General features: G+C 42.6%; 1 protein-coding gene across 14 annotated transcripts in view; it reads right to left on the bottom strand.

The window, feature by feature from the left end:
- Positions 1–555: 555 nt before the first annotated feature.
- Positions 556–26912, bottom strand: part of EPHA5 (EPH receptor A5) — a 319537-nt gene continuing 293180 nt past the window's right edge. For 10 of the 14 annotated variants that reach the window (XM_073340233.2, XM_073340232.2, XM_073340244.2 and 7 more), the window contains 3 exons: positions 24714–24907; positions 20655–20810; positions 556–5816 (listed from right to left, as the gene is read on the bottom strand). In XM_073340233.2, the coding sequence (XP_073196334.1) occupies positions 5711–5816; positions 20655–20810; positions 24714–24907 (456 nt within the window). In that variant the 3' untranslated portion in view covers positions 556–5710. Of the gene's footprint in view, positions 5817–13926; positions 14878–20650; positions 20811–24713; positions 24908–26912 lie in introns of those variants that run through there. The other 4 variants (XM_073340235.1, XM_073340234.1, XM_073340241.2 and 1 more) reach the window with 2 other exon arrangements.

The raw sequence follows: 26912 nt of genomic DNA on the forward strand, positions 1-26912 counted from the left end.
GTTTCAGAGGAAATGAACAGAACAGGGCAGTTATAGAGTGATCCATCCCTGTTGTCCACTCCCAGCTTCTGGCACTTGGAGGCTAGGGACACCCAGAGCATGGGGTTACATCCCTGACCATCTTGACTAATAGCCATTGATGGAGCTGTACTCCGTGAACTCATCTAATTCTTTTTTGAACACAGTTATACTTTTGGCCTTCACAACCTCCCCTGGTGACACGTTCTAAAGAACAGTATTCAAGGGGTGGGCATATCATGTATTTATATAGTGGCATTATGATATTTCCTGTCTTATTATGGATCCCTTTCCTAATGGTTCCTAACATTCTGGTAGCTTTTTTGACTGCCACTGCAGATGATTACAGAGAACTATCCAGAGTGACTCCAAAATCTCTTTCTTGAGTGGTAACAGCTAATTTAGACCCCATCATTTTGAATGATGAGTTGGGATTATGTACAAAGTACCAACAGCGTGAGCATGATCCACATCAGGATGTCACTGTTATTCAAAGATTTTTATTTTTATGAAAAAATATAAAATTTTATATCTTACACTACAAAAACATGTACACAAACAAAATGCGCATAAAGCATCAAAGGAAAAATGAAAATAAAAGGAAATAAATACAGCAATGCTAAGCCTTCTATGAGTTAAAACTCCAATGCAGGGAATCAAACCTAATGCAAATTGGGGCATTGTTTAATAGAAGCACTCCGAGTCCTAACCCACCTGCACTAAGGGGTTTAGAAAGACTTAATAATAAAGGACTCGAAACTATACCTTACTCTCAGACTGCTGTCAATGTATTTCACACACTTCTTAATGACTCGTTTCAAAACTGCAGCAGCCTTAGGAGTCACAATATCTTGACCACTGGGACTTCTACATGTTTATATTCAACACCGAATAGACACAGCTTTTGCACCGTCATCATATTTTTGTTAACATATAGAAGGAATAAATAAAGTTTACAGCGGACTTTTTTTCATCAGTCTTTTTTTTTATGATTAGATAACTTCTCCACAGAATAAACGGAGGTCACTCTAAACAAGAACTGCGCTTCGAAAGACTTCCTCCTTCAGAGATGAAAAAGAATGTTCTTATCTCCCGTTCCCCTTGAAATATTCCCTTACAATTAGCAGCAAAATGGACTGAAAAAAAGTGATCTATGTAACCATCTGGGCTACTGAGTTGGAAGAGCAAACCTCTTTGACTTACCCTAGGTATATACTCTAAGTACATCTAACAATTTACTTCTGATTATCAAACTTCACCATCTTAATGTAGGTAACATTTGCATTTTTCTTTCAGGTTTTAATTTCTGGTAGACCACTATAAGGATAGCTAACTATAGTACTTCACTTTTTTCCCCCTCTGTGCTTAGACAGAGCAAAACCAGAAAAACATTGTGACCCAATTCTACTGCATGACAATATATACAATAGTCCATTTCTAATACCTGATTTTAACCTACTTATTTTTACTTGCTACCCTTTCTTGTATAATAACGAAAAATACCTTCCAAAAGAAAATTTCTCTTCTTGTGCTTTGAATGATATCCCAACTCTGCTAAGGTAAAATAAAGATACATTGACTAAGATTTTAGACTGCAATTGTCAGAGGGCCCTAAGGGAGTTAGGTGCGTAGGCCCAGATCCTCAAAGATATTTAGATGCCTAACTCCCATTGAAATCAAATGGGAGTTAGGAGCCTAAATACCTTTGGGGATCTGGACCTAAATCCCATAGCCTCTTTTGAAAATTCCAGCTTAAAAACTGGGTGCCTAAGGATTGGATCCAAAATCCATATTTAGATAACTAAATGAACGGCTTGATTTTCCAATATGCTGAGCACCCAGCAGCTCCCTCTCTGGCTACAACAGGAATCTTGGCTGCACTTTGGAAAATCAGGGCACTGATTTAGGCCCCCCGTTTTCGAAAATCTTGGTCATGGTTTTTTTTCCACTCATATACAGAGTCTATTATAAACAGATTTGTAGCAACGTACTTGCTTGCATTAAATCTAAAAAGGTTTGTATAGGTATTTAAATAATTAAGAAAAAGTGCCCAAATTATTTACAAATGCAATCTGGTTACGGGCATTCTCTTTTCTACTAGTTAACCATAAAGATATTCTGAAGGCTGGTCCAGCAAATGGAAACTGATTACACTGTTCTGAGAAGGTAATTCTCACCTTCATGTAGTAAATCCCCAACACACTGTATATGCATTTGAAAAACACAAATGGCCAAGGGAACTTTATTTTAAAAGCCCACAAAAAAGAACAAAGCCAAACTCCTCCTTGCATTTTTCACAGAGTGCTACTTCGCTCCATCAGTTAACCAGTGACAGAAGAGAACAGGCAGAAAAGGGAGAGGATAAGAGCTGGAAGTTGCTAATAAAAATCTCTCCAAGTACAGCTGATTGATGCAAGTGGCAATTGAAGAATTCCTCCAGAAGAAATAAGTTGTTCTGTCTGTCTTCCTACGGATTATTTTACAAAGCAGTGCAGGCAGGAAGACACAGAGAATCCCACAACGGTTCCCCTGACAACTCTAATAATATTATTATTTGACAAATCTCCTTTTGTGTGGCAATTGTTATGTCTTGATTTGGGTTTTTTTTCTTTGTGGCCCAGTGGCTGACAAAAATAAAACAATAAGACAAGAAATCACACAATCAAGATTTGTCAAACCTCACCCTTCTGGTATAAGTTGTCTCTTTTTTCCATTTCTCACATTTGCAGATGAATTTGGTACCTTTCCAATTGGTGGCAGGCCCAGGGGTGAACAGATGTAGGAAGAAAGCATTTCTTTACTCCCTTTCCAGATACATCTGACTTCTTCCTACACCTGTTCACCCCTGGACCTGTCACCAATTGGAAAGGTACCATATCTCACTGAGAAGTAACTAACAGTTCTAGAAGGAAGATGGTTTTTTAGGTATATGCTTTTACTAAACATGTTTGCAGGAAACTTGCAGATGCACTAAAGGGATTTAGGAGCACAAGCCCCATCTTTCTTTGTGAGAGATTTTGTTTTATTAGAAGCTGCTATTTGTATTTGGGGTTTGAGGAAGTATAAAAGAAAAGATGTTTAAGAACAACTAAAGTGGTATTCAGATACTTGCTTCTGAGTGAGAGGAATGAATAATTTAAGCAACAGATTAGATGTTCTTTTATTCCAGAGGTGAAGAAGAGAAAGGAAAACAGAATATGTTGATACCATCTTCAAGAAAGAATTCTGCAAGATGCTATCCAACCCACATAAACAACTAATATTCCCTAGAATAATGAAAAATATTTGCCATCATTTGAGCAAGTCTTTCAATCCCTATCTTTAACAGAGACTTTTTTCTTAAAACGAACTATGGGGCCTATTATGGACAATTGGAGAATTCCATCTATACAGAAAATACAATCAAAGTCCCTCATTGTTTCAAGATGGAATTCAATGGGAGCTGGGTGCCTAATTCCCATAGGTTCCTTTGAAAATCCCAGCACCCGTGCTTTACTATGTGCAAACAGAAACTGGTTACAGGCGAGTTCTGGCTAAAGCAATGTTGTTCAAACAAATGACATCCTTACTATAGGATTCCACCGCATTTATCAAATTCAGCACATTTCTCCTTCTGCTCCTATGTGCTTTGTGACAGAGTGGGACATGTCTGTATCAAACTAACAAGGAGGGTGAGGTAATATCTTTTAATGGACCAACTTCTGTTGGTGAGAGAGACGTGCTATTGAGTTACCCAGAGCTCTTCTTCAGGTCTGGCTTTATGTAGCTCGAAAGCTGGTCTCTTCCACAAATTGAAGTTGGTCCATTAAAAGATTACCTCACCCCCCTTGGCTCTCTCATATTCTGCAAAGAATCAAATTGTAACCTCCATCTTGTGTTAGAAACTCCATTTTGTATGATGTGCCGAACACAAGCCTAACGTTAATCAAGGTAAGCTTATTGAATTGTGTTGCAGATAGACACCCTACCTAGGAAAGCTGCTTGACATCTCATTGAAGGGACATCAGGAGAAAGCATCAATATGGCAGTCTAGGGCCATCCACTTTGATTGTCTCCCAACTGCTGACTCAATTGAACGATGTTTTTTCTACACTGGGGCCTGAAGGAGGGAAGGGATAAGCTTTCCAGAGGAGCACCTGGGTGAAGGAGACAGAGACTGCACTTAAGAAGGGGTGCTGCTCTGAGTTGGGCGGCTGGCCATCACCACAGAACTGAAGGCTTGGTGGAAAAAGAGGGCAGGAGGGACTTTGTCCAGCCTGAAACATGAACAGACCACACTTCTGAAGAGTAAAGTGTCTGTGGTGAAGAGATTCCTTGCCTAAGCCTGCGCTCCCTGCTTCCCTGGCGTGTTGTCCTGTAAGGAGTTAACCTCGTACCCCAGAGAGCCCACAGCCTCAGTGGAGCTCTGGGCTAGCGTGTGTAAGCAACTGAGTGGCTCAGGAGGTCAGAGGCACTGGTTTTATTGTCCAGGCTGGTGGACTGACAAGCCAATTAGGGCTCAAAACAAGAGGTCTGAGCCTGGGAGTGTGCCCTCTAGATCCAGAGCTAAAAACAGTGACTAGTCTCTACCCAGACCCAGCTGGCTTGGAAACACATGGGTCCCTGAGATTAAATCCATTTGCAGCAGACTGGTCACAGTACACAGGGGTGCTGAGCCATGCTGGATATTTTAGGGGGAGACTTTCAAAGGTCCAGAAGAAGTTACGTACCCAACTGCCACTGAAAGCCAATGTGAGTTGGATGGCTAACTCCCATTTATGCTTTTGAAATCTGCCCCGTAATATCCAGAGCTCAGTTAGAAACAGAGGGAGAAACAGCTTTTATTGAAATGCACTCTTGTTACCTCACATATGTAATTAAAACTCCTGAAAGCTTTGTTTCTATATGTTGTTTGAACCAAACAGCAGCAAAAATATAAGCAAAGTGGTAGCACAAAACAACCAAAACCAAGTCAAACCAAAAATTCTTGTACCTGGATGTGTAGCAAACTGTACAGTATATACATATTAATCATGTATTCATCTCACAGAAGAGCAAATTAAAAGGAACTTTATAACACAGAGGGGGGAAATATACACCCTGTATTGTATTTGCCACTGGACAAGCAACATGTTTCTACACTAGTCTCTATAACTTAACGCTGTGTAACAGCATTTTTTAAATTTACAAAACAAAATATCTATCAAGAAATAATCTAATCATATTGCTCTTCAATACACTTCTGTAGACAATTAAGACTTGAAGTAAACTTCAGGAAACTGCAGCTTTTGTTAGCCCATGAATGGCTACAAAACTTTTCCATTCAAGTTAAGTCCTTGGAAGTATTAACGTGTGCTGCCATAATTCAGTATATAAAGGTGCTCTCTATATATTCCATGTACAGACAAAGTGTGGTGGGAAGGCTTTTTCTTGTTGTTGTTGTTGCTGAAGCATAAGAAAATGGTTAACCTCATGTACAGTAGATCCATTTCCATGCATGTTACATTTACTTCATGAATATGAAGACACAAATAGGAAGGAAAGGAAATTTTTTAGTCAAACACTGATTATAAATTATGTGGCAGAGGCCAATGTCCTTCAGTTATAGAAATAACCGACTTTCCCTTTTTTTGTTCTTTTTGTTATAATAAATCTCAGGGCTAGTTTACAAAGTGCAGGGTCGATCACTTGAGAAAGTGACTTTAAAACCAAGTTACAACGGCACCATCCCATTCACCAACTGGACCTTCATCTCTTGAAGGCTGCTCATTATCTTCTTCTGGTGACCAACAAGTGTCACTCCAAGCCGCCTCAAATCCCTGTGTGGAGAAAGCACATGTAGGTTCTCTAGATTACTGTGGGCAGATCTCAGTATTTAATAACTTCTAGGTGCTGTAAATGGATAGTGATACCAACACCTCACGCTTACCGTACATGGATCTCAGACTGCTTTACAAAGGCGGTATCATTATCCTTTTTTTTTTTAAACAGATGGGGAAATCTCAGGCCCTGAGAAGTGAAGTAATTTGCCAAGGACATATAGCAGGCCAGAGCTTAAATCAGGAGCTAGGAGCCAAACTTTCGTCTCCTCATTTTGAAAATGTTTGAGCTAACTGTGTAAATGTGAAACATCTGACTTCAACGCTGCACCAGGCGAAACTATTTCCTTCAGCTGATGTTCTGAGCAGATTAAAGTGAATACATCAAAATGATGGCATAGCCTCTGTCTTTAATTTTCACATCAGGTTGGAGAGCCAAACCTTTATTCCTTTTATCAAACACATCCAGAAATGTTTGGTTGCAGTGAGAGCGTTGGGGGCTACACTCGTATGAAAATCAGCCTCTTAACCAAGATGTTTTGCTTGATACGTGTATTAGCCAAACCCCAAGTGGGCTCATTTATACCACAGGAGCAATTCGGCACACTAGGGACGTCCAATCCAGACTTCCCAGTCTTTGAGAAACACCTCCCAGTCAGGATGACAGACTTTTGGGGCTCATTGTAATTATCTTAATGGGTTATGCGGATACAAACTAAAAGACTCAATATAATCTGTTGGCAATGTATTGGGTTGGAAGCTGTTGAATGAACCATGCTCGATTCTTGGGAAATTCCACAGTATGTATAAAGATTTTGTTGCTTGTCTCCACCAGTAGGTGCCAGCGTTAAGCAGAAGAAAGTGCTCTTTTACCTAAAAGTGAATTAAATATTAAAGAGCCTATTAGGACTTCATATTTTTTTAAGGAGAACAATTTGAATGGGGAATTTTGCTGTAAAAATTACGCCATAATATGGCTTTAGGGCTATTATTTATGCTAATGTTTTGGGAGGGAAGGATCCAGTCATGTGTATTTATGTTTCTGACATAAGAGGACATGATTGTTAGAATACTTATCAATGATTATGAAGGGATGAGGGCCCATCCTGAAGCCTTCCTATGAGGAACTCTAGAATTCCACCTGTGAAGTGCCTTCTAAATCAGGTCTGGAGTAATTAATATAGCAATTTTTACAATATAAGGGTTCTTATCTCCTTTTCCTATATGTACATAACTCCAATTGATGCCAATGGGAGTTCATGAGCACATTGGCTGGGATTTTCAAAAGTGCCCAAGTAGGAGCACTGAAAATCATTGGGACTTGTGCTCAGGAACTCTAAAAATCCCTCCCCTCGAGAAGAATACTGATCACTGTAGGGGCAGTTTCTCCAAATTGCTCGGCCCCCAGCAGGTCCCAAAATCTGGCTGCTTCCTTCAAGTGCCTAAATCGGAGCTGAGTTATTTTGAAAATCTGACCCTAGGGATTCTGTGTTCAATAATCAGACTGTTTCTCAAAAACTGTTTTGTATACAAAACAAACAGGGCCGACATGAGCATTGTAACAAGTAGTCCTGTCCAAGGGAAAGCTAGATCTGTCCTCCACAGACCGACACAGTTTCAGCCTTTTGAGTTGGAACAACCCTGCTTTGTTTCGTTACACTGCCCCCTTTCAGCTGGTGCATGAGATGCATTAAGGAAGTCACAACCTGCGTGCGACAGAGATCAGGGAACCACAACCGCATGCTCGTTATTTGAAACCAAGGATTTTTAATGGCTGCAAAAGCATCTAACTTTTTCTGAGACAGACCTTTCATTTCGGCCTCTACCAAATTGTGAAAACGGTTCAGCAAGCGACACAGCAATCTTAACAGTGAAGGAACAGGTGGGAATGCCATTGCAATATTTGCAATGTGCACAGCTGGTAACATACACGAAAAATAGGGTGGCAGGGTCAGATTTTTAAAAAGGCTCAAGACCTTTCCCACATTTTTTTCCAGTGGGAACTGTTGGGTGCCGAGCGCATTTGAAAATCCAGACCCCTCACTTAAAGTACCTAAAATGGGAGCTTAGCTTTTCTGAAAGCCTGGCCCCAAATATTTAATACATTCAGTGTTTCTCTGATGGGATCGCTCTGCTCTAGACATGCAATGCAGACCAGCCAGCCTGAAACACGAGGGGGTGTTTGCATTCCATATGCAATTCTATTAATCCAATATTAAAACTCCCTCATAAACTAGAATAGGAGTTGGCTTCCTCTTCCCACAGCCAGTCCAGAATTTTTGACACTTACTATCCTGCTCTTTTCCCTTGCCATAACATACGCTCCATAACCCAATATACCTCTTGATTAAAAAAAGAGAGAGAGAGAGATTGGGAAAAATACAGAAGTTTCCAGTTTCGGTGTATAAACTGTCACCAGGGGATCCACTGTATAAATCAAATATTGGAGTGAAGGGTCCTGATCCTTCGATATATGAAGCCATTGGACATGACTGTGGGTGGTGCACAGGGGAGAGATGTCATGGTGCTCCTCCTTCTGCACAGGGTGTGGCCACAAGCCCTCTGGGGAAAGCAGTCCACGCTCATCTTTACAAAGCACCATAGCTCCACTGAAGTTTTCCTTCCTAGTGCCCCAATGGGTGCTAGCTATCTGAAAGGTTATAAAGAAGGGCAGCAATAAGGCATAACAGGGGAAGAGAAGGGTTACTTACTTGTAACTGGAGGGATGTGTGGTCCCTATCTGTATTCCACAGAGGGTTTACGCATGTGCGTCATGCATCCGGAGCCAGAGAATTTGAAAGTAGTCGTGTCCTTTGGTCCCCATACTCACCCTTTCTTCACCTCATGGTTCTCTCTGAGGCGATAAAGGGCAGGGTGGACCGACAGCGTCTCCGGTTCCTTCTCCAACGCAAATAGAACAGATCTGCAGCAGAGGGGAAGCGGGGGTGGGACCACAGATAGGGACCACACATCTTGGAAGAACCTCCAGTTACAGGAAAGTAACTTCCTCTTCTTCAAATGATGGTCCCTACTGTATTCCACTGAGGTGATTGACAAGCAGTACCTAATTCAGAGAAAAGTGTGAGGAAGAGGATGACACAGTTGAACGGAGGACAGCCAGACCAAATGAGGCATCTGTTGCAGAATTCTGCTCTCACATCCAACAGGGTGGATGCAGTCCCGACAACGGGTAGAGTGTAATACACTCCAAAATCCATTTGGAAATCCTCTGTGTGGCGATTTCCTGCCCCTTAATCCTTTCAGCAATAGTGATCAGTAGTCCAAGGGACTTCCTGATTGGTCTCGTCCTCACCAGGTAGGAGGCCAAGGCCCTGCAGACAGAGGCATTCCTCCTCTGCTGAGGCATGATACTTTGGAAAGAAAGCAGGTAAGTGTATGGGTTGGTTGACATGAAACCAGGATATGACCTTTGGTAGAAACTTGGGGTGTAGGCACAGGGACATTTTGTCCTTATGAAACATGGTGAAAGGGGGATCTGCCATCATGGCTCCAAGTTCACCTACCCTTCTTGCCAAAGTAATAGCCAGTAGGAAGGTGACTTTCATGGAAACGAGGTACATAGAGTATGAAGCCAGAGGCTTGAAGGGCAGTTTCATTAATGCTGATAGAACGAGATTGAGGTCCCACTGGGGAGCGATAGGTGGTATGGGTGAGAAAGTCCCAAGAAGTCCTTTCCAAAACATGGTAGTCAACAGATGTGTAAATATGGAGTGTCCTTCCATGGGAGAGTGGAAGGCACTGATGGCTGCTATGTGGAGCTTGAGAGAATTGAAGGAGAGCCCTGATGTCTTCTAGGACAGGAGGTAGTTCAAAAGAAGAGGAATGTCCACTTCCTCAGGGGAAATCCCTTTCTGCTGGGCCCAGGAAGTGAAGTGTTTCCACTTGGCCCAATAGGGATTCTTGACTTGTCTCTTTCCTGCTGCTCGAAAGGGGTCTTGCACTGCCGATGAATACTCCCATTCCAGAGAAGATGCCCCCAAATACCAAGCTCTGATGTGAAGCATCTGTGGATTGGGATGTCTGATCCTGCCATTCTGTTGCATAAGCAGCTCCTGGAAAGCGGGTAGGGGTAGTGGGGGATGGGCTGACATGTGGAGAAAGTTAGGAAACCAAAACTGGCGCGGCCAGAATGGTATGATCAGAATAACTGTGGCCCTCTCCCACCTGTTCTTGTGGAGGACTTGTGGGGGGAGTGGAAGAGGTAGGAAGGTGTAGTTGATCTGGTCCAACCAATGGAAGAAGAGGGCATCATCTTGAGAATGGATACCCTGCCTTTAGCAGTATGTACTGCATTTGTTGTTGACATGGGAGGCAAAGAGATCGCTGGTCGGAGACCCATATTAGCTGAAGAGGTCATTTAGCATGGAATCATGAAGCTCCTGATTGGCGAAAAATCTTCTGCTGAGAGAGACTGCAATCACATTCTGAGTCCCTGAAAAACAGGTTGCTGACAACAGGATCTTATGAGCAATGCACCAATCCCAGAGATTGACTGCTTCCACACGAAGAGTAGTCAACATCGTGCCCACTTGTTTGTTGATGTAATAAATGGTGTTGTTGTTGTCCAACTTCCTAAAAACATGATAGGAGCAAATGGATGGGAGAAATGCTTGACACGCTCAGACCACCCAAAGTTTCAGAATGTTGATGCGCATCCTGGAATCACAAGGGCTCCATGTCCCTTGCATCACATGGGGATGTGAGCTCCCCATCCTTTGAGGGGTGAATCCATGAGGATCATCCTGTCCAGGGATGATGGGAGGAAGGGAATCCCTGTACAGACCTGCTGGGGTTCAGTACTGGAGGGAAGAGAGCACCTCATGGAGTGACTGACAGCATAAAGCCCATGGCACATCGCGTGGGTGAGTAAACATGCTCGAGCCACATCTGTAGGCCGTGAAGTTGGAAGTGAGTGAAGGCAGTGATGTATGTGCAGGCTGCTATGAGGTCAAGCAGGGATTAGCAAGTCCTGACTGGGACAGACAGTTGATTACCTGGTCAACGAGTTCCTGCAGAGTCTGGAATCTGTTCCTTGAAAGGTAAGCTCAGACTGTGACTGAATTGATGGAGGCCCCTATGAAGTCTAGGGACTGTTTGGGAATCAAAGTTGATTTTTCAACATTTGACTCCCAGGAAGGAAAGAAATCTGAGTAACACGGAGGTCCAGATTCAAGTTTCGTCTGGATCACGCTGCTAGTAGCCAGTCGTCGAGATAGGGGAAATAAGTATCCCGGAGTGCCTGAGATGGACTGCCACTACAGAGAAAACTTTGGTGAAGACTCAGTGAGCAGTAATGAGTCCAAATGGACCCTGTACTGAAAAAGCTAAGGACCCACCATGAACCTCAGGAATCTTTTGTGGGTTGGATGTATGTCTATGTGAAAACAGGTGGCCTGCATATCGAGAGTCATAAACCATATGCTTTTTTTCTAGTGATGGTATGATGGCCTCTAGAGTGACTATATGAAACTTGGGCTTGTGCATGAAGTGGTTGAGGTGATGGAGATCCAGGATTGGTCTCCACCTGCCCTTCTTCTTGGGTACCAGGAAGTAAGTCGAATAGAACCCTGTACCCTGATAGCTGGAGGAACACACTCTATCACTCCTCTTTGTAGTAAGGAATCTACTTGTAGAGCAAAGATGTTGTCATGAGAGTGGTCCTTGAAAAGGGATTGGGGTAGGAGATGTGGATGTAGTATGGTGAACTTGATTGTTTAGCCATAGTGGATGACATCAAGGACCCATTTGTCCATTGTTATTGCCCTTGAAGCTGGTAAAAAGAGTGCTAGATGATCCTCAAAGGGGATGCGTTTGTTGCATGGCAGTGTTTTTTGCACGGTGGTTGATGGCTTTCTAGCAGCTTTCAGAAATATCGTTTCTGAGAGGATTTAATATGAGATGATGAAGACTGGGAAGGGGAGCCCAGAGGGCAGAATCATTGGGGCTTCTGGCACTTAAGAATAGATGTGTATGGCCTATGGTAGAAGAACTGGGGAGTCCTGAACCACTGAGTAGGTGGCATGTGGCAGAATTTCTGCTTGGGTGCAGGTGTATGGATACTCAGCAATCTAAGTGTGGCTCTGAAATCCTTGAGGGAGTGGAGCGAATCATGGGTCTTCAGATTAAACAGGTGCGATTTATTGGAAGGGAAATTCTCAATGGTAGTTTGCACCTCTCTGGGAAAATGGGATGAGTGCAGCCAAGATTCCCTCTGCATGACAATGCCCATGACCATAGAGTGCACCAACTGCAGCAGTTTGCCACCAGTTTGCCCTCCTCCATGATAGATTGGAAACACATTTGATCTTGCTGAGGCAGCTTTCAGTAAAGTCCTCCAATTTTCTGCAGCTGAGGAAGTCATATTTGGCCAGCAAGGCCTTAGAGTTTGAAAATCAAAATTTAAGGCTAGAGGGAAGACCTTTAGTCCCAGAAAGTCTAAGCGTTTGCCCTCCTTATCTGATGGAGTGGAGTGTGGATGTTGCTGTCTGTGCCATTCCATTGCTGCTTGCACCAGGAAGGAATTGTGGGGGGAGAGGGCGGGGGGAGAAAAGAAACTCCAACCCCAGGGGGAACCGGTAAACAGATTCCCCAAAGGCCTCCCTTCTATTAAAACTACTACTAAAAACTAAACTATTTTAAAAACAGCAAAAACAAGAAAACTAACTATAAACTGGGTTTGTCAGAGACAAGAGGACACTAGCAGCTCCGACTTGGACCATGCATCGGTGAGAAGGAACTGGAGACGCAGTCAGTCCTTTCCGCCCTTTATTACCTCGGACAAAACAATGTCGTGAAGCAATGGCTCATGTGTGGACCAACAGACACAACTACTTTCAAATTCTCCGGCTCCAGACGCATGGTGCAAATGCATAAATCCTCAGTGCAATACAATAGGGACCATCCCTCAAAGAAGAGCATCTGTGCCTTATTTAGTGTTGCCTTGTACATTACAAGGCAAGTGGTGACATTCTCAAAAGCACCTAAGGGTTGGCCTACATTAGGAACTTACATCACCATAGTTACCTCTCTCAGGAATGTGAAAAATCCACACCCCTGTGAGACGTATCTATATCAACCTAACCTCCAGTGTAGACAACCCTAGGTTGACAGAAGAATTCTTCCATTGACTTAGCTACCGCCTCTCGGGAAGGTGGATTACCTATGCCAATGGGAGAACACCTCAGTGTTCAGTATCAGGCTGAAGTCTGGGATCTGAAACCCTGTGAGGGGGCAGGGTCTGAGCCTGGGCTCCAGCCTGAGTGTGAACATCTAGATTGCATTTTTTAGCCCTGCAGCCCAAGCCCCATGAGTCTGAGTCAATTGACCTGGGCTCTGAGACACGGTGCTGCAGGTTTTTTATTGCAGTGTAGACATGCCCTAAAAGTCCCATTTTCACAGATGAGTTAGGCCCTTCCGAGTTCCTAAGGGTCTAAGTTGCTTTTGAAAATGGGACTGAGGCATTTTTGAAAATATTACCCCAAATCTTTAAAAGGCACCTCACCTTCTTCCCTACTCATCCAGGCACCCACCACTGGGCACAGGCATCAGGCAATTGCATGTGTAAAAGATTTACTGGTTGCCTAACTATTTGCAAGGCTAGTTATTCACCTTGTGTGCAGGAATGGCACACAGGATCCTGCGGATTGCGGGTGCATCTGTGCAAGTGCAAAAGCATTGAGGCCCCACTTGTTAAAATAGGTGCCAATAGTATCAATGTAGCTGCCATGTCTACACTGTTAAAGAGTTCTCTCCTTCTTCATTTCCTTTCTTTGGCCTATGGTTGAAAATGAAAATAAACATGAGTTCAAAGCTGTGTACTACAGCCGTGTTAATGACCTGACTTCAACAGACCAAAGCCAAGGAAATCAGAGCGAAAATCGCTGTTTTGTCCTTAGCTCTTTCCATGGAACTCATGCACCACAGATGGCATGTGCTGCAGGAATAGGCATTGTCCTGAAAGCCCAGCTCCAAACATAGTTGGGGACAATATGGAGGTCTCTTTAACTGTTCTATAGCTTATACTTCCATTAACTGAATTCTTATCCTTAAAGATTGGGCAAGAAAAATCTTTAAAACACTTTATTTAGAGACAGTTCTGCTTAAACACTACGGACCAGATTTTCAAATTCAGGTTAAAAGAACAGAGCTTCCATTTAAGCAACTAAGTAAAGTAGGCAGATTTCCAGAAATGTTCAGCATTCAGCATCTCACAACCTGGCCGCAAAGATCAGCTGTTTTCCATTTCCCATTTCAGGGCCAGATTCTGCCACTCTTACTCAGGCTGTGTGGTACCTTAGTCCTATGGAAATCAATGGGACTGCTCCAGGTACCACTCAACTTGAGTGAGAATGGATGAATTGGTTCCTGAGGCTGGGATTTTCAGAGGATACGAAGGGAATTAGGCACCCACTTACTAGAGACTTGTGCATGAAATAAGCATCTTTGTTTTTTAAGAGTTCATCTGCTCTTGTTCATTATTCCCTCCCTGCATCATCACAAGGTCAGAGCTGGTTCCTCTGGAAATAATCGTGATGTCACAAACTGAGGACTGGGGTTTTAGGGTAAGAATAAGTAGCAGGAGCAGGTGAATCCTTGAATAGTCATAATTCAAATTATTTTTTAAAAAAAATTAATAATTTATTTTATTTTATAAGAAAAATTACAATGCAAAGCAACACAACACATATCATTACAAATATTCATAGCTGTTCACTTAATAACAACCCCCCAGGTGTCCTGAGATTCAGTATATACAGGTTTTTCAAAAGGTACGGGATAGTAGTCCACATTTCGTTAGTAATAGGTCCGATCAAGTGCCAGATTGAGAGTCAAGTCATGTCTATCTATTCTTGAGTGTTGTCCTGGTCAGGTTATTCTTGTTGTGTAATGAAAGAGCTCCAGACACACTCAAAGTCACTAGCTGGTCCACAAGTTTAAAGAGCAGGCCTTCTCCAATCCGCACAGTTTCCTTCAAGTCTGATATCCATTCGGAAACAGGGGCTGATGGGTGAGGCTCCACCTTTCACAAGGTGATTCATCCCTTTGCAAGAATTAGAACTAAATGTAGACATCACTCTTTGAACACATTCATTTTCAGGTCTTTTCTTAAGCAGGCAGAGCTCAGGACTTGGGGCGATATTCACATTAACCCTTTGGTTTTTAATTTTCTATTTCTTGCTACCAGGGAGTGATTTCTGGGACACATGCATTCATTTGAACCTGCTATTGGTGGTAGTTGGGATTTTTATTTGATTGGTGAGAGGACAGAACAGTATTTTCAAAAGTAACCAGTGATTTCAGGGGCCTCCATTTTGGGGTGTCCAACTTGAGACGTCTTAATGAGGCTTTGTTTTTAGAAAGCTCTGAGCAGCTGCTCTCTGAAAATCAGGCCCTTTTAAGATGACTAGTTGGGCACCCAAACTCGCTAGTCACTTACAAAAATTTTGGCCGTAGTCTTTGAGGGGGCCTTATATTTTTTTCAGTGGAAAATAGAACAGTTCTCTTTATTTCACTTTAATGATATTATTCTGTACTATTGGGCCAGGATGGTCCAGATCGCCTCTTTCTATCTAACCTCCACCTCTATCTCCATACAGGTTGAATTTTGCATCTATAGTCTTACCTAGTGTTTGGAGAAGACCTCATATATTTTAAAGGATGTTTTACTGGTGCAAATTGGGAAATGAAAACTACTTTCAAATGTTCTTGTTTTCACCTGATCCCCCCAAGTCCCAGCTCTGGAATATATTGAACAGTTGTCTATATTGACAATGACATGAAACATTGAACCTGAATTCTTATTTGCACTGTACAAAATATTTTGTTATCCCCTTTTACGAAAAAAATAAATAACCTTTTTAACCAGTAAAGAATGCTGTGTTCCCAAGTTAATTTTTTCCTAATAGCAATTAAAGAAGCTATAGAATTATAGGATGGATCCACATTAGTAGCCAGAAAAACATTTCTTTCCTTATTTGAGAAACAGTGACTCAGATCCTCAACTGGTGTCATTCAGCCTAGCTTTGTTGACTTCAAAGAAGTAATGCTGGTTTACACCAGCCGAGGATCTAGCCTCGGTCTTTGATAATTTTCATTTTGGACTACTGAAGTCAATGGAGATTTGCTAATTTACATCAGCTGAGGATCTGGCCATTTGTGTTTTTAACATATATAAAGAATATCACAGAGTTTCACTTTGTTTTTGTTTTTGTTTCCGATTAGCCTGTTATATTTTTCTCAAGAACACTCTTGACTTGAGTGCGGATTATCTGACCAAACCCAGGTAGCTTGTGTTCAAACTGTAAAGTGAGATTGTACAACGGCAGAAGCTGTCTCAGAACCCAGCCTGACCTGTGGGAAATTCCCTGCATTTTATTTGCTCACAAAAATACATTGATAGGGCCAGATCCTCAGCAGGCATAAACTGAAGTCAGACCTTTACCGATTTATACCAACTGATGATGTGATTCATGGAAATATATAGCCTATACTACACTATAGCATAGTAATAGTATGCCACTCAATTTTAAAGAACACTCCCCATTTTGATTTTAATGAAGAGTACATCATATGGATATTTCTTAGGGCTCAGTTGTGTAAGCCTTGTTCACATTGGTTAGCAATCGATCAGGCACATAGTCTCATTGACTTCATTGGAATTACATGCATGAGAAAGGGCTTCTTGTTTTGTTTAAGGCAGTGGTTCTCACACTTTTGTACTGATGACCCCTTTCCCATAGCAAGTCTCTGAGTGCGACCCCCTCTTATAAATTAAAAACACTTAAAAAATATTTAACGCTATTATAAATACTGGAGGTGAAGCGGTGTTTGGGGTAGAGGCTGACAACTCACGACCCTCCCATGAAATAACCTTGTGACCCCCTGAAGGGTCACGAACCCCAGTTTGAAAACCTCTGGTTTAAGGGCTGTACCACTGGGCCTTTAAAGACTATATGGAGGAGCAGCGTGGATATAGTTTGAAATATATCACTACAGTTTGGAAGAATGGCCAAATAGTTGATATTTACAAAAACACGACTTCAGACTATAACGTGGATCTTTCCTTTCAGGTTAAGAAGTCAAACCCAGGAAAACAGAATTAAAAAGTCCACGATACTCTCAGGGGTTCCAGCCCCTTTGCACTGCTCTGGGGCTGGGAAGGGGTTTCAAGGCAGCTGGATTTGCCAGCCGAGCAGTAACCCCTTGTTACAGTGCTAGCAAAAGGACAACATACCCTGCCACTGTCCCATCCCAACACAGCGTTGGTACGGGGGCCCAGGAGACTGTTACCAGCGGGCAGAGTTTAGAGCATTTCCCAGATTGCTATAAACTCAGTGAGGGACTTCCCAGGGCAGATCAGGTCAGTGTATCAGGGAGCCACAATTGTTTCCCCCAGCTTCCATGCCAATCCTGGTGCAGAAGAGAATTTCACCCACAGGGCCTGTTTTCACATAAACATTTTCAGGAATGAGAAGAGAGAGGAACACAGGAATATAGGAGATAAAGGCTGCGGCCCACAATGGAACATTTTCCAGAGTTATCCATGAAGCATCAGATGCTCTTTACTCAGGGGTCGGACAGGGCTGGTTTGCATCTGTCTGATGCCCTGGCACAGTCTTCTAACCTCTACTTCTGTGCCCCGCACTGCTATGCTACATGCACTGGAAGAACAGCTAATGAATTTAACAGGGTGTCTGTGAGATCCATTGAAGCAACAGCGCTCCATCGATCTTGTTAATTCCTGGCACCTCTGCTTGCAGCAGCAGTGAAGTGGAGCAGGGCAGAGGCAAGGAATGGAGGAGCTGAACCAGGAGGGGGAAAGGCTGGGGAAGAGGCAAGAGATTGGTCGAGAGAGACAAGGAGGAAACAGAAGCAGGAAGGAGGGGAAAGGAAAAGTGGAAGAAGGGGTAAGTGGCGAACAAGAATGGAAGCAAAGGAAGGGAACAAACTCAGAGGGAAAGAAGTGAAAGAGGAAGGGAGGAAAAGGACAACGAAGCAGAGGTAAAAGGAAATAGAAGAGAGGAAAAGGGATCAAATCAAAGGAGAGACAGCAATCACAAAGAGAAAGGACGGATAAGCAGGAAAACACCATCTGCAGCAAGGAGTAGAGAGGAAAGTATGAAGGAGGTGGTGACCCTGTGATGGCAAATGGTGGAGCAGGGTGAAAATGTTCTGCTGAAACTTTTCTCCATGAAAATAATGACATTTTGGCACAATGGGATTTTTGTGAGAAATTTCCACCCGAGTGAAAACATCGCAGGCTTTGGATGAAAAAAAATCCACAAAACAATTTTAAAAGAACGCTTTCTTTGACATATTTCATGTACAATGAAATATGTCTTCTGATCAGCTCTAGGGGCGGATCCTGCACTCAGTGACGTCTTTGGCAAAACTCCCTTTGGCTTCAAGGATGCAAAATCCAGACATAGAAGCTGGCAGCATACATGCAGCGTGGAGAAGAGAAAAAGACATGGGGAAACAGCACAGAGAAACTTGGGGAGGACAGAGACATAGAGTGGACTCACTGCTCATAAAAAAAAAAAAAATAGGCCGGCTTCATTTACTTTGTTGATTTTATATTTACAAATAATTGCCGTTGGGCGGAGAACTACCTACCCTCCCATTTTAATACACGTTGGGGTGGGTCATAACCACGTAATCATTTAGCAGTGATCAAATATTTCTGATGAATCAAACCCTGATTAGGTGCAAATACAAACTAGTGTGGGATGTGGTTTTACATCCATTTCACATGACACAATTTTGAGGAAATATGGATGAACTTAACATGGGGAGTGGTGGAATGCAGGGACAGTGAGAGCCGGGATTGTAGGTTTAGTGAGTGGGGAAACCTCCCCACCTGGAAGTCTTAGGCATGTGCTTAACTTTAAGCGCTGGGAATAATCCTAGCAGCTTCCACTTTTCTGCTCAACTCTAGTAATCCTTCCCCCATGCTGTTTCTGTCTGGTGCTCTTGGCATGTCCCCTCTGCCATGTAGATTGTGAGCTCTCTGAGGCAGGAACTGTGGTCTTTGATCTATGTCTGTGCAGTACTGGGCACAACAAAATCATCACAGAAATGTCAGGCTGGAAGGGACCTCAGGAGGTCATCTAGTCCCATTCCCTGCCCCTGATCCTGGACTGAGGTCCCTAGGGTGCTACAGAAATACAAATAAGCAAATACATAAGATGCTGATGTCACCTCACAGTGCACAAAGTTAAAGAGGAGCATGCTTGCAGGACTGGGGTTTCAGATTGCAGGGATAATAAGTGAGGAATGTTACAACTGTGGACATGACACGTAGGGCCTGAATGAGAGGACAGATGCTGCTACGTTTTGACCTCTGCTCTTTAATGTTATTTTAACTCTCATGGAGGCTTAAAATCCCACCTACATGGGGGATATGGGGGGGGATTTTCTACCCCGCGGGGTGAATTCCACTGAGTAAAACTGAGGTCCTGTGACAAAACAACTCCCCTGCTGCAGGGCAGGAAAAACATTAAGGTTCTGGGAGAGTAGGGTTTTTATTTTATTTTAAATTGATGCAATCGGCATATTGGCCAGCAGTGTGTGTGTGTACACACACACCCCTGGATCAGGAGGGGTCATATTCCTTTACATTCCAATTCAACATCTGTGATAACCTGACTTCAGTTTAATCCCACTGGAAACCACTCTCTATGCTCAGTTTGAATAAGTGGCAGGAATAAGGCATAGACATCGTTACTCAAACAGTACACGCCATTAAAAAAAAATAGCACACAGTTCAGCCATAGCCCTCAGGCATTTACTACATGACTTTAGTGCTGTGGATTCAGTCTGAGCCGATCAGGCTGATTTCAGAAGTATGCATATGTACACATAAAGGGTCCCCAAACCTGTTCACCCAGGGCCTACTTCTGCATGGTGGAGATGGCTTCCTCTGAGTTGCAGAACTCTGATACCTCCTGCGGGAGTTAACCTTCGGGCTGGGCTCTAGTGTAGGATCTGAGTTGTCCTTGCGACATTATATACGATAGAGAAGTACAATTAATGATCAAAATGATTCCAATTCTCCTACTGACAGCTTTGTTTTGGACTGGATGGTTTTCATGCACACTTTGGGCCTGATTCCTATTTACACTAAGGCCTCTGACAGTTTATATGTAATTTATGGCCAAATTAAGACCTCTTTACACTGCCAGGATTCAGAATTCAGAATCCAGCTGTGGGTATTTATTACACAGGTCTAGATTTGACTGATGTGTCTCTGTTTGTCACTGTTGCCAAATCAGCCATCTCAACTGTACCTACGTTTATCTTTTCCAGGTAAAAAAAAAATCACATACGATGACATTACTTCCTGCGCCTGACTCCCCACTCGCAGAGGTGTAAGTGAGGAGTAACTCCGCGGAAGCCAGTCACCCCAGTGTGAAAGCCCGGTCAGTGAGAGGACATTCTGGCCCCGCTGTATTTCCTTGTATAAAACTGTGCCAGCAAGAGAACTCTCTTTAAAAAAACAACTCATAATAATCCCGTTGCTATTATGCCCGAGAATGGTTTGTCAGTTATTCAAACTCAAGTGTAAATTTATTTCAGTAAAGGAGCCAAGGTATTGACAGCAAGCACAGTGACCGTAAGTTCAACCCTCTCATGCATTTGTTATCATCGACAGAGGCTATAAAAGATGAGGCTTCCTTGGCAACTGCTGACTGGGCAAACCAGTTAATTGCTTCCCTTCTTCTTTCCCCTCCCCCAGATCTCTCGACTACATTTAAATCAATGTGTCTTCTCCACAACTCCAACAAAGCAGGTGAAAATGATCAGAAAACTACTCACTCCAAGGTCACCTGAGCCACGGCCTCCATTGAACTGTATCCATTTTCCATGAAGATCTCTGTGTACCGTCCCATTTTGATGGCTTCCAGCCATTCACCTACTGATCTGTAGGCGCCACTTGCCAGGGGGCTATGCTCCACTAATAAATTTGACACTCTAAAACAAACAAAAAAGATCAGTTGGAAGGTGTACCCAACACCAATCATTCACTTACAATTTGTTTATATTGCAGGTGAGCCTTTTATTATATTTGCCTAGATAAACCTGATACCCATGCCCTTAATTACATCGAGAGGTAGTTACTCATGGAATCAGTTGCATTAGTCTGCTTTCTTACACATGGGAGTAAGTATTGTTCAATATGAGTAAGGGTGGCAGAATTGGGCCTTTAAATACCAAGGGGAGGATTTTCAAAAGGGTCTAACTACTCCCGTCCATGGAAGTTTGACCATTGACTTTGGTGTGAGCAGTTAGGCCAACGCTGACAGCTTTTGAAAATCCTGGCCTTTAAACTATTTTACCAGCAAAAAGAAAAGATTAAAGTACCACAAAGGACCAGATAAGCAAGAATTTACACAGATCACAACCTGCCTCTTTATCTGTGTGCATTATTCACTGCAGCATTATTCTTTGCACCATTCTTCTGCTTTCAAGAGCACAAAGGAGAAGGCCTCAGCAGAACAGTGCTTTTAGCACACTTCCGTAGTGCTGCTCCTTTGTGAGCAGGCTGCCTTTCTATGTGGCCCCCCCTCCAAGCAGTAAACTGCAAGAGACTGCATACCTTCAGGACCTGTTTTGTTTCTACCACTCTGTTTTCCTTCTCCTAAATCAAAGCGTCCAGAGCCTGAAAGCCAAAATCTATTTCTAAGCACGTCAGGAGAAGGGAGACAAACACAAATCATATTCCTCAGTACTGAGGAAAACACACTGGTCTGTGATTAGAATTTAAATGCCTGATCCTGCAAACTTGGATAAGATTCTCAAAACGGGCTCAGCACCCAGCAGCTCCCAGTGATTTCAGCAATTGATTAAATGGACTCAGGAGGTTGGCTTTAGGCACCCATTTAAAAAAAAAAAAACCTTGGCCTATGATTCAAGTAGCTTAGGTCATGGGATTTGTTCCACTGAAGTGAACAGAACTATTTGTACTGTGCTTATCACAGTGGGGTCCCGTTCTTGGGTGGTCGCTAGGTACTACTGCAATATAAATGATAATCCCTAGCTCTTATACAGCACTTTTCAACAGTAGATCTCAAAGTGCTTTCCAAAGGAGGCCAGTATCATTATTCCCATGTTACAGATGGGGAAACTGAGGCACAGAGGGGTGAAGGGACTTGCCCAAAGTCATGCAGATGAGCTGGGGATGGAACCCACACTTTCTAAGTGCAGGTTAGTAATCTATCCACTAAGCCACACTGCCTAATAGTAATACATCTGTGTGGAATGCTATCCACAGATATAAGCATTTGCAGGGTTGAGCCCTGAATATATACATTTAATTCAGGTATACCTGACTGGAAGAACATCCAGGATATTATATTATTTAGCACTTTAGGAATCTTCATATATTGTATGATCACATTAGTACTATTTGTTTACTTAATGGCTATACTGAAGGGTCCAATAAAATGTAAATATTGCCAGTAACAATAGCATAATGCTTTCACATAAGTTTTTAAATACAGAAGGGATTCAGGCTTCCTTACTAATCGGAACAAAAAACTGGATTCTCAGTACTAATGCCATGAGGTGTCTACTGCTGTGCACACATTGTAATGTCACTGTGTCCTCTGGCATTTGTATTAATGGGAAATTTTTAATACAGAATATGTTATGTTTGAAAACATCCTTTAATTCTGAATTGAATTTAACTAAGGGGATTCAGTAATGTTCTGTTATGGATATGCCATTCTTTTTGGCAATACTCACATTAGTAGACATTAGGAATTGCTTGAAACTGTAAATGCATGAACATATCAGCAAAGTGCTTAGCACCTAAAAGAAACGGTTTACTGACAATTTTTACTTTCTCTAGTACACTCTGATAGGACAGTGCATGAACCACTACACAACATGCCCCAAAATGATTATTCCAAACTGAAAATGAAAGAGAAGTGTTCCACATTTTATGCTACCATAATCCTTTTTTATGCAGATGTGCTAGGAATGACATTACAACTGATTGCTAATAAGATTCATTCTTCAATGGCTTCCTTGGAAAGTTAATGATGCATGGAAAGTAGCCTGAAGAATCATGCCTACTTTGTATTTAAAAATGGCATGTATCGGTAGCGAGGTGGTCACCCCGCTCTTGCCCTGAAGGGGTTAAAACAACCCTGAGAGAGGGCTGCCCTGTGGAGCCAATAGTAAAAGCAGCTCTGGAGAGAGCTGCAGCTGGGGGAAGAAGTGTGAGAACAGCTGGGGAAGCTGAGTGAGTAGCTGACCACAGCTGTGGCCTTCTCAGTCAGGGCCCAACTGGCCCTTTTAAGAGGGCTGTGGGCCAGAAGCAAGAGAAGTCTCACTCTAGCCCTAGAGAGGGAAGGGATAGCTGTCTGAGAGGAAGGTACCTGAAGTAAAGCAGTGTTGGGGAAAGGCAAGGTAGCTGGGGAACTTCAGCCTGGTAAACTTCCAGCCTGCAGGCCTTGGTGAAGGACTACAAAGGTACTGGGGCTGCAGATGGGTAGCCTGGGAATAGGCAGAGGCAGCTGGTCTGACCCCCTTGCCAAGGGTGAGTGGCCATTACAGACTGCAGTCTGCCCCAGAGTGGGGGCTAGATGGTGACTGGCAGTAGCCACTGAGGCAAGGTGGGGATAGAGGATTGGGGTCCCCCTGGGTGGCAAGACCCAGAGTGTGGGGGCCCTGCCAGGGGGCAGCACCCCAAGGTAAAGGGGCACCGGGGTCCGGGAGGGACGTGGGGGCCAGCTGCAGGTGAGACACCGGCCTGCAGAGGGCACTATGGGCTAGAAGAGCTAATTCCTGAGTCAACCAGCAGGAGGCGCTGCACCAGGGGGTCGTCGCTTCACTACAATACCCCAATAAACAAATGTTGCCTCACAGGTCCATATCCTCAAACGTATTTAGAAACCTAACTCCCGGAGTTCTGTGTCTAACTGTTAGGAGCTGGGCTCCAGTGCCAACTGAACCATTCCCAACATGTTGCTCATTTCTAGACTGTTGCTAAAGTTAGTCTCGTCAATACAAATACTTGTGTAACTTCCTCCCCCTGAGGAAAATTCAACTCCTATAAAGCCAGGGCCAAATCCTCAGCTGGTGTAAATCAGTGTAGCAGTATAATTAAGAAGTAATATAAGGCTGCAGGGGAAAAATATTATGCACCCATAATAAAAAGTTATTATTCCCAGGCTTCTGCCGTGGTGGTAAAGTTGTTATCTGAGATGACTGGCTGGCAGGAATTTACCAAAATATTTATACTTCTATTTCCGACCATGTCAGCCTTAATTGTAGGCTTGCATTTATCATGTTTCATACTAATATATTAGAAAATTGGGCACTTTTTTTTTGGAAACCACATGGATTTGTTAATGTTTGAAAATCTGTTAGAAATGGAGGAAAACACTAATGGACTTCCAAATGATTGTGGTAGGTTATATCAGAGTAGGAATGCATCTGGTTTTACTAGTCCCCAGAATTTGCCCTAAAGGATTTCTTTCCTATTCATTATTACCAGGATAAAGTCAACAGAGGGATCATTTGAGTGATGTTTCTTATATACTTTGCAGGCCAAATCCTGCTCTCCCTTTCCCTGGGTGTAAATCACAAGTAATTCCATTGCGTAGCTATAAAGATAGCTGCAACTCAAGCTTCTCCAAGACAGGTCATGAGCATTTCAGTATGGATGCATTTATAACGTGACTGAATTGCTCATGTATCTGCCAATTTAAACAGAACGAGATGATTTGGGAGAACTATTCTGGACACAATGAAGCTTGCGGTACATCCTCCAGGGTCTGCACAGATCAGAGAGTGAGAGCTATTTCAATATCAGGGTATTATGACATGAATCATGCATGGAGAAATGGAACTGGCCTGCATTTATACCTGTTCGATGCATTAACCAGTGTCTTCAAGCTGCTCGGGTTACGGATGAGCTTGTCCAACATGCTGACAATTTCGTCAAACTTGGGCCTGCTGTTCCGATCTTTCTGCCAGCAGTCGAGCATTAGCTGGTAAAGAGCAGCCGGGCAGTCCATGGGACTTGGCAAACGATAGCCCTCCTCCACAGCTTTTATCACCTAGGGGAGACAAAACAAGAGGGCGGGTGGTTTTCTTGTGCCAACTGCAAATCGTTTGAACTAAAACGCTTCATGCCCATCAATTCATCCATCGTTTCTTCCTGAAACGCACCGCATATCTCTGTCAAACATGTCACTGTGCCCGGTATCTTTAATAATCAGGAAAGGAGGGGTTGAAAAAATAATTTCCATTAACTGAAAGAAATTTGATGAAGATCCTCAGCTGGTGTAAACTGCCATAGAATCACTGAAGTCAATGGGCCAGATCCTCCGCTGGCGTAAATTGCCATAGCTCTGTTTGTCTATAGGCCTGAGATTCAGCTGGTGTACATTGCCAGAATTCCAGGGAAGTCAGGCAAAAGCATTGTCAAAGTCAATGGACCTACCCCAGTTTACACCAGTTGAGAATCTGTAATCCTTAATGTTTATCTGTCCTTGAATTCTGAGAACTGCAGCATAGGCTCTTTTTAGCAATTTCTCGGAAAAGAACATATATATATTTTTAATTTCAAGGCATGCGCTGGACCACACATTTGTTTTGCAACAATAAAAGTCCACCTTTATTTCAAACCAGACTTTGAATGCTAAATGATGGATGGATTCAAGCCTGAGACAGCATGGCCATCTCATACATCATTCAACAATGTTGGGGTCTAGTCATTTGTTATTGTGTACAAATTTCTACCAGGAAATGAAAATGCCTGCATGGTGGGACATGGCCAATAAAAGCAGAGTAGGATTAAAATCCATTGATTTTTAAATGCAAAGGTAGAAAGAAATGATATTTTCATAACATGGCTCTGTATCTAAAATAACAGTTACAAACATGTGCTTTCTTGTTTCCTTTAGAGTGAAAAGACATGATAACAACACACACTGACTTCAGGAGAGACCTTTTCTTTTTTTTTTTAATTGAAGACAGAAAATAATAATCTATTTTGATTACAAAATAATTAATTTTCATCATTTTGGGGCATTTGTTAATTAAAATATATAAGGTAGATTTTTAAAAGAGGTCAGACCCAGCAGCTCCTAATTAGATACCTAAATCAATCACTGGATTTTCAGAAGAGTTCATCTTTTATTTAGGCACATATGGTATGTGACTATTCCGAGATAGTCTTAACACCTCTTGCTGCATACTCTGTGCTCTTAGTCCTGTTGACTCAATCCAGTTGGAGGTTGCTGCCACTGATGGTGAATATTACGTGATAAACCATGGTGCTCTGATGGCGTGGATTTCAAAGAATACCTTGCAAATGAATCTCTGTCATTTTAATGCCCCTGCATGACTTATAATTACAGCCATCTAACACCATTGTTTTCAAATACAGTCAGTAGTTAGCAAAATTGTTCTTGTAATCTTAATCCAGATTGTGTTCATCCATGGTAAAGGCAGTCAGGCAGACCCACTACAGGCAATCATTATTATTAAGAAGGTTACCAAATGCAGGGCAGATATACTACCTGAGTTTGCTGATACAAGTCATCTCATATCCCCCTCCACCACGGAGTCCTGTCTAGAGCTGGTTGGGAACTTTTTAACTAAATGATTTTTCATGGGAAAATGCTGTCCAGACCAAAACTTTTTGCAGAAATGTATCAATTTCAACATGAGTTTTGTCAGGAAGGTTTCTCATGTCCAGCGTGGAATTTCTGGTAAAACCAGAGAGAGAAGGGAAAAGAATAGCTTGAATGTTAGAGATCCAGCTACAAGTCCCTGCTCTTGTTAATCCAGACCAGGGCCTTGAACATAGCTCTCCCACACTCCAGTTGCTCTAAGACAGGGATCTCAAACTCTAATCACCACGAGAGCCACATGAGGACTAGTACATTGGCCCGAGGGCCGCATCACTGACACCTTTTTGTACAACAAAACAAAAGTATAGTGAAAAATGAAAAAAATGAAGAGTAATATAGTATGCTATTAAAAGTCAATGTATTAACTTTTTAAAAACTGTAATGCGAAGAGGGGTTTTAATAAAATATAAACATTCAGCAATGC

The sequence above is a fragment of the Lepidochelys kempii genome, chromosome 4, assembly GCF_965140285.1.
Source record: "Lepidochelys kempii isolate rLepKem1 chromosome 4, rLepKem1.hap1, whole genome shotgun sequence".
Lineage (NCBI taxonomy): Eukaryota > Metazoa > Chordata > Testudines > Cheloniidae > Lepidochelys > Lepidochelys kempii.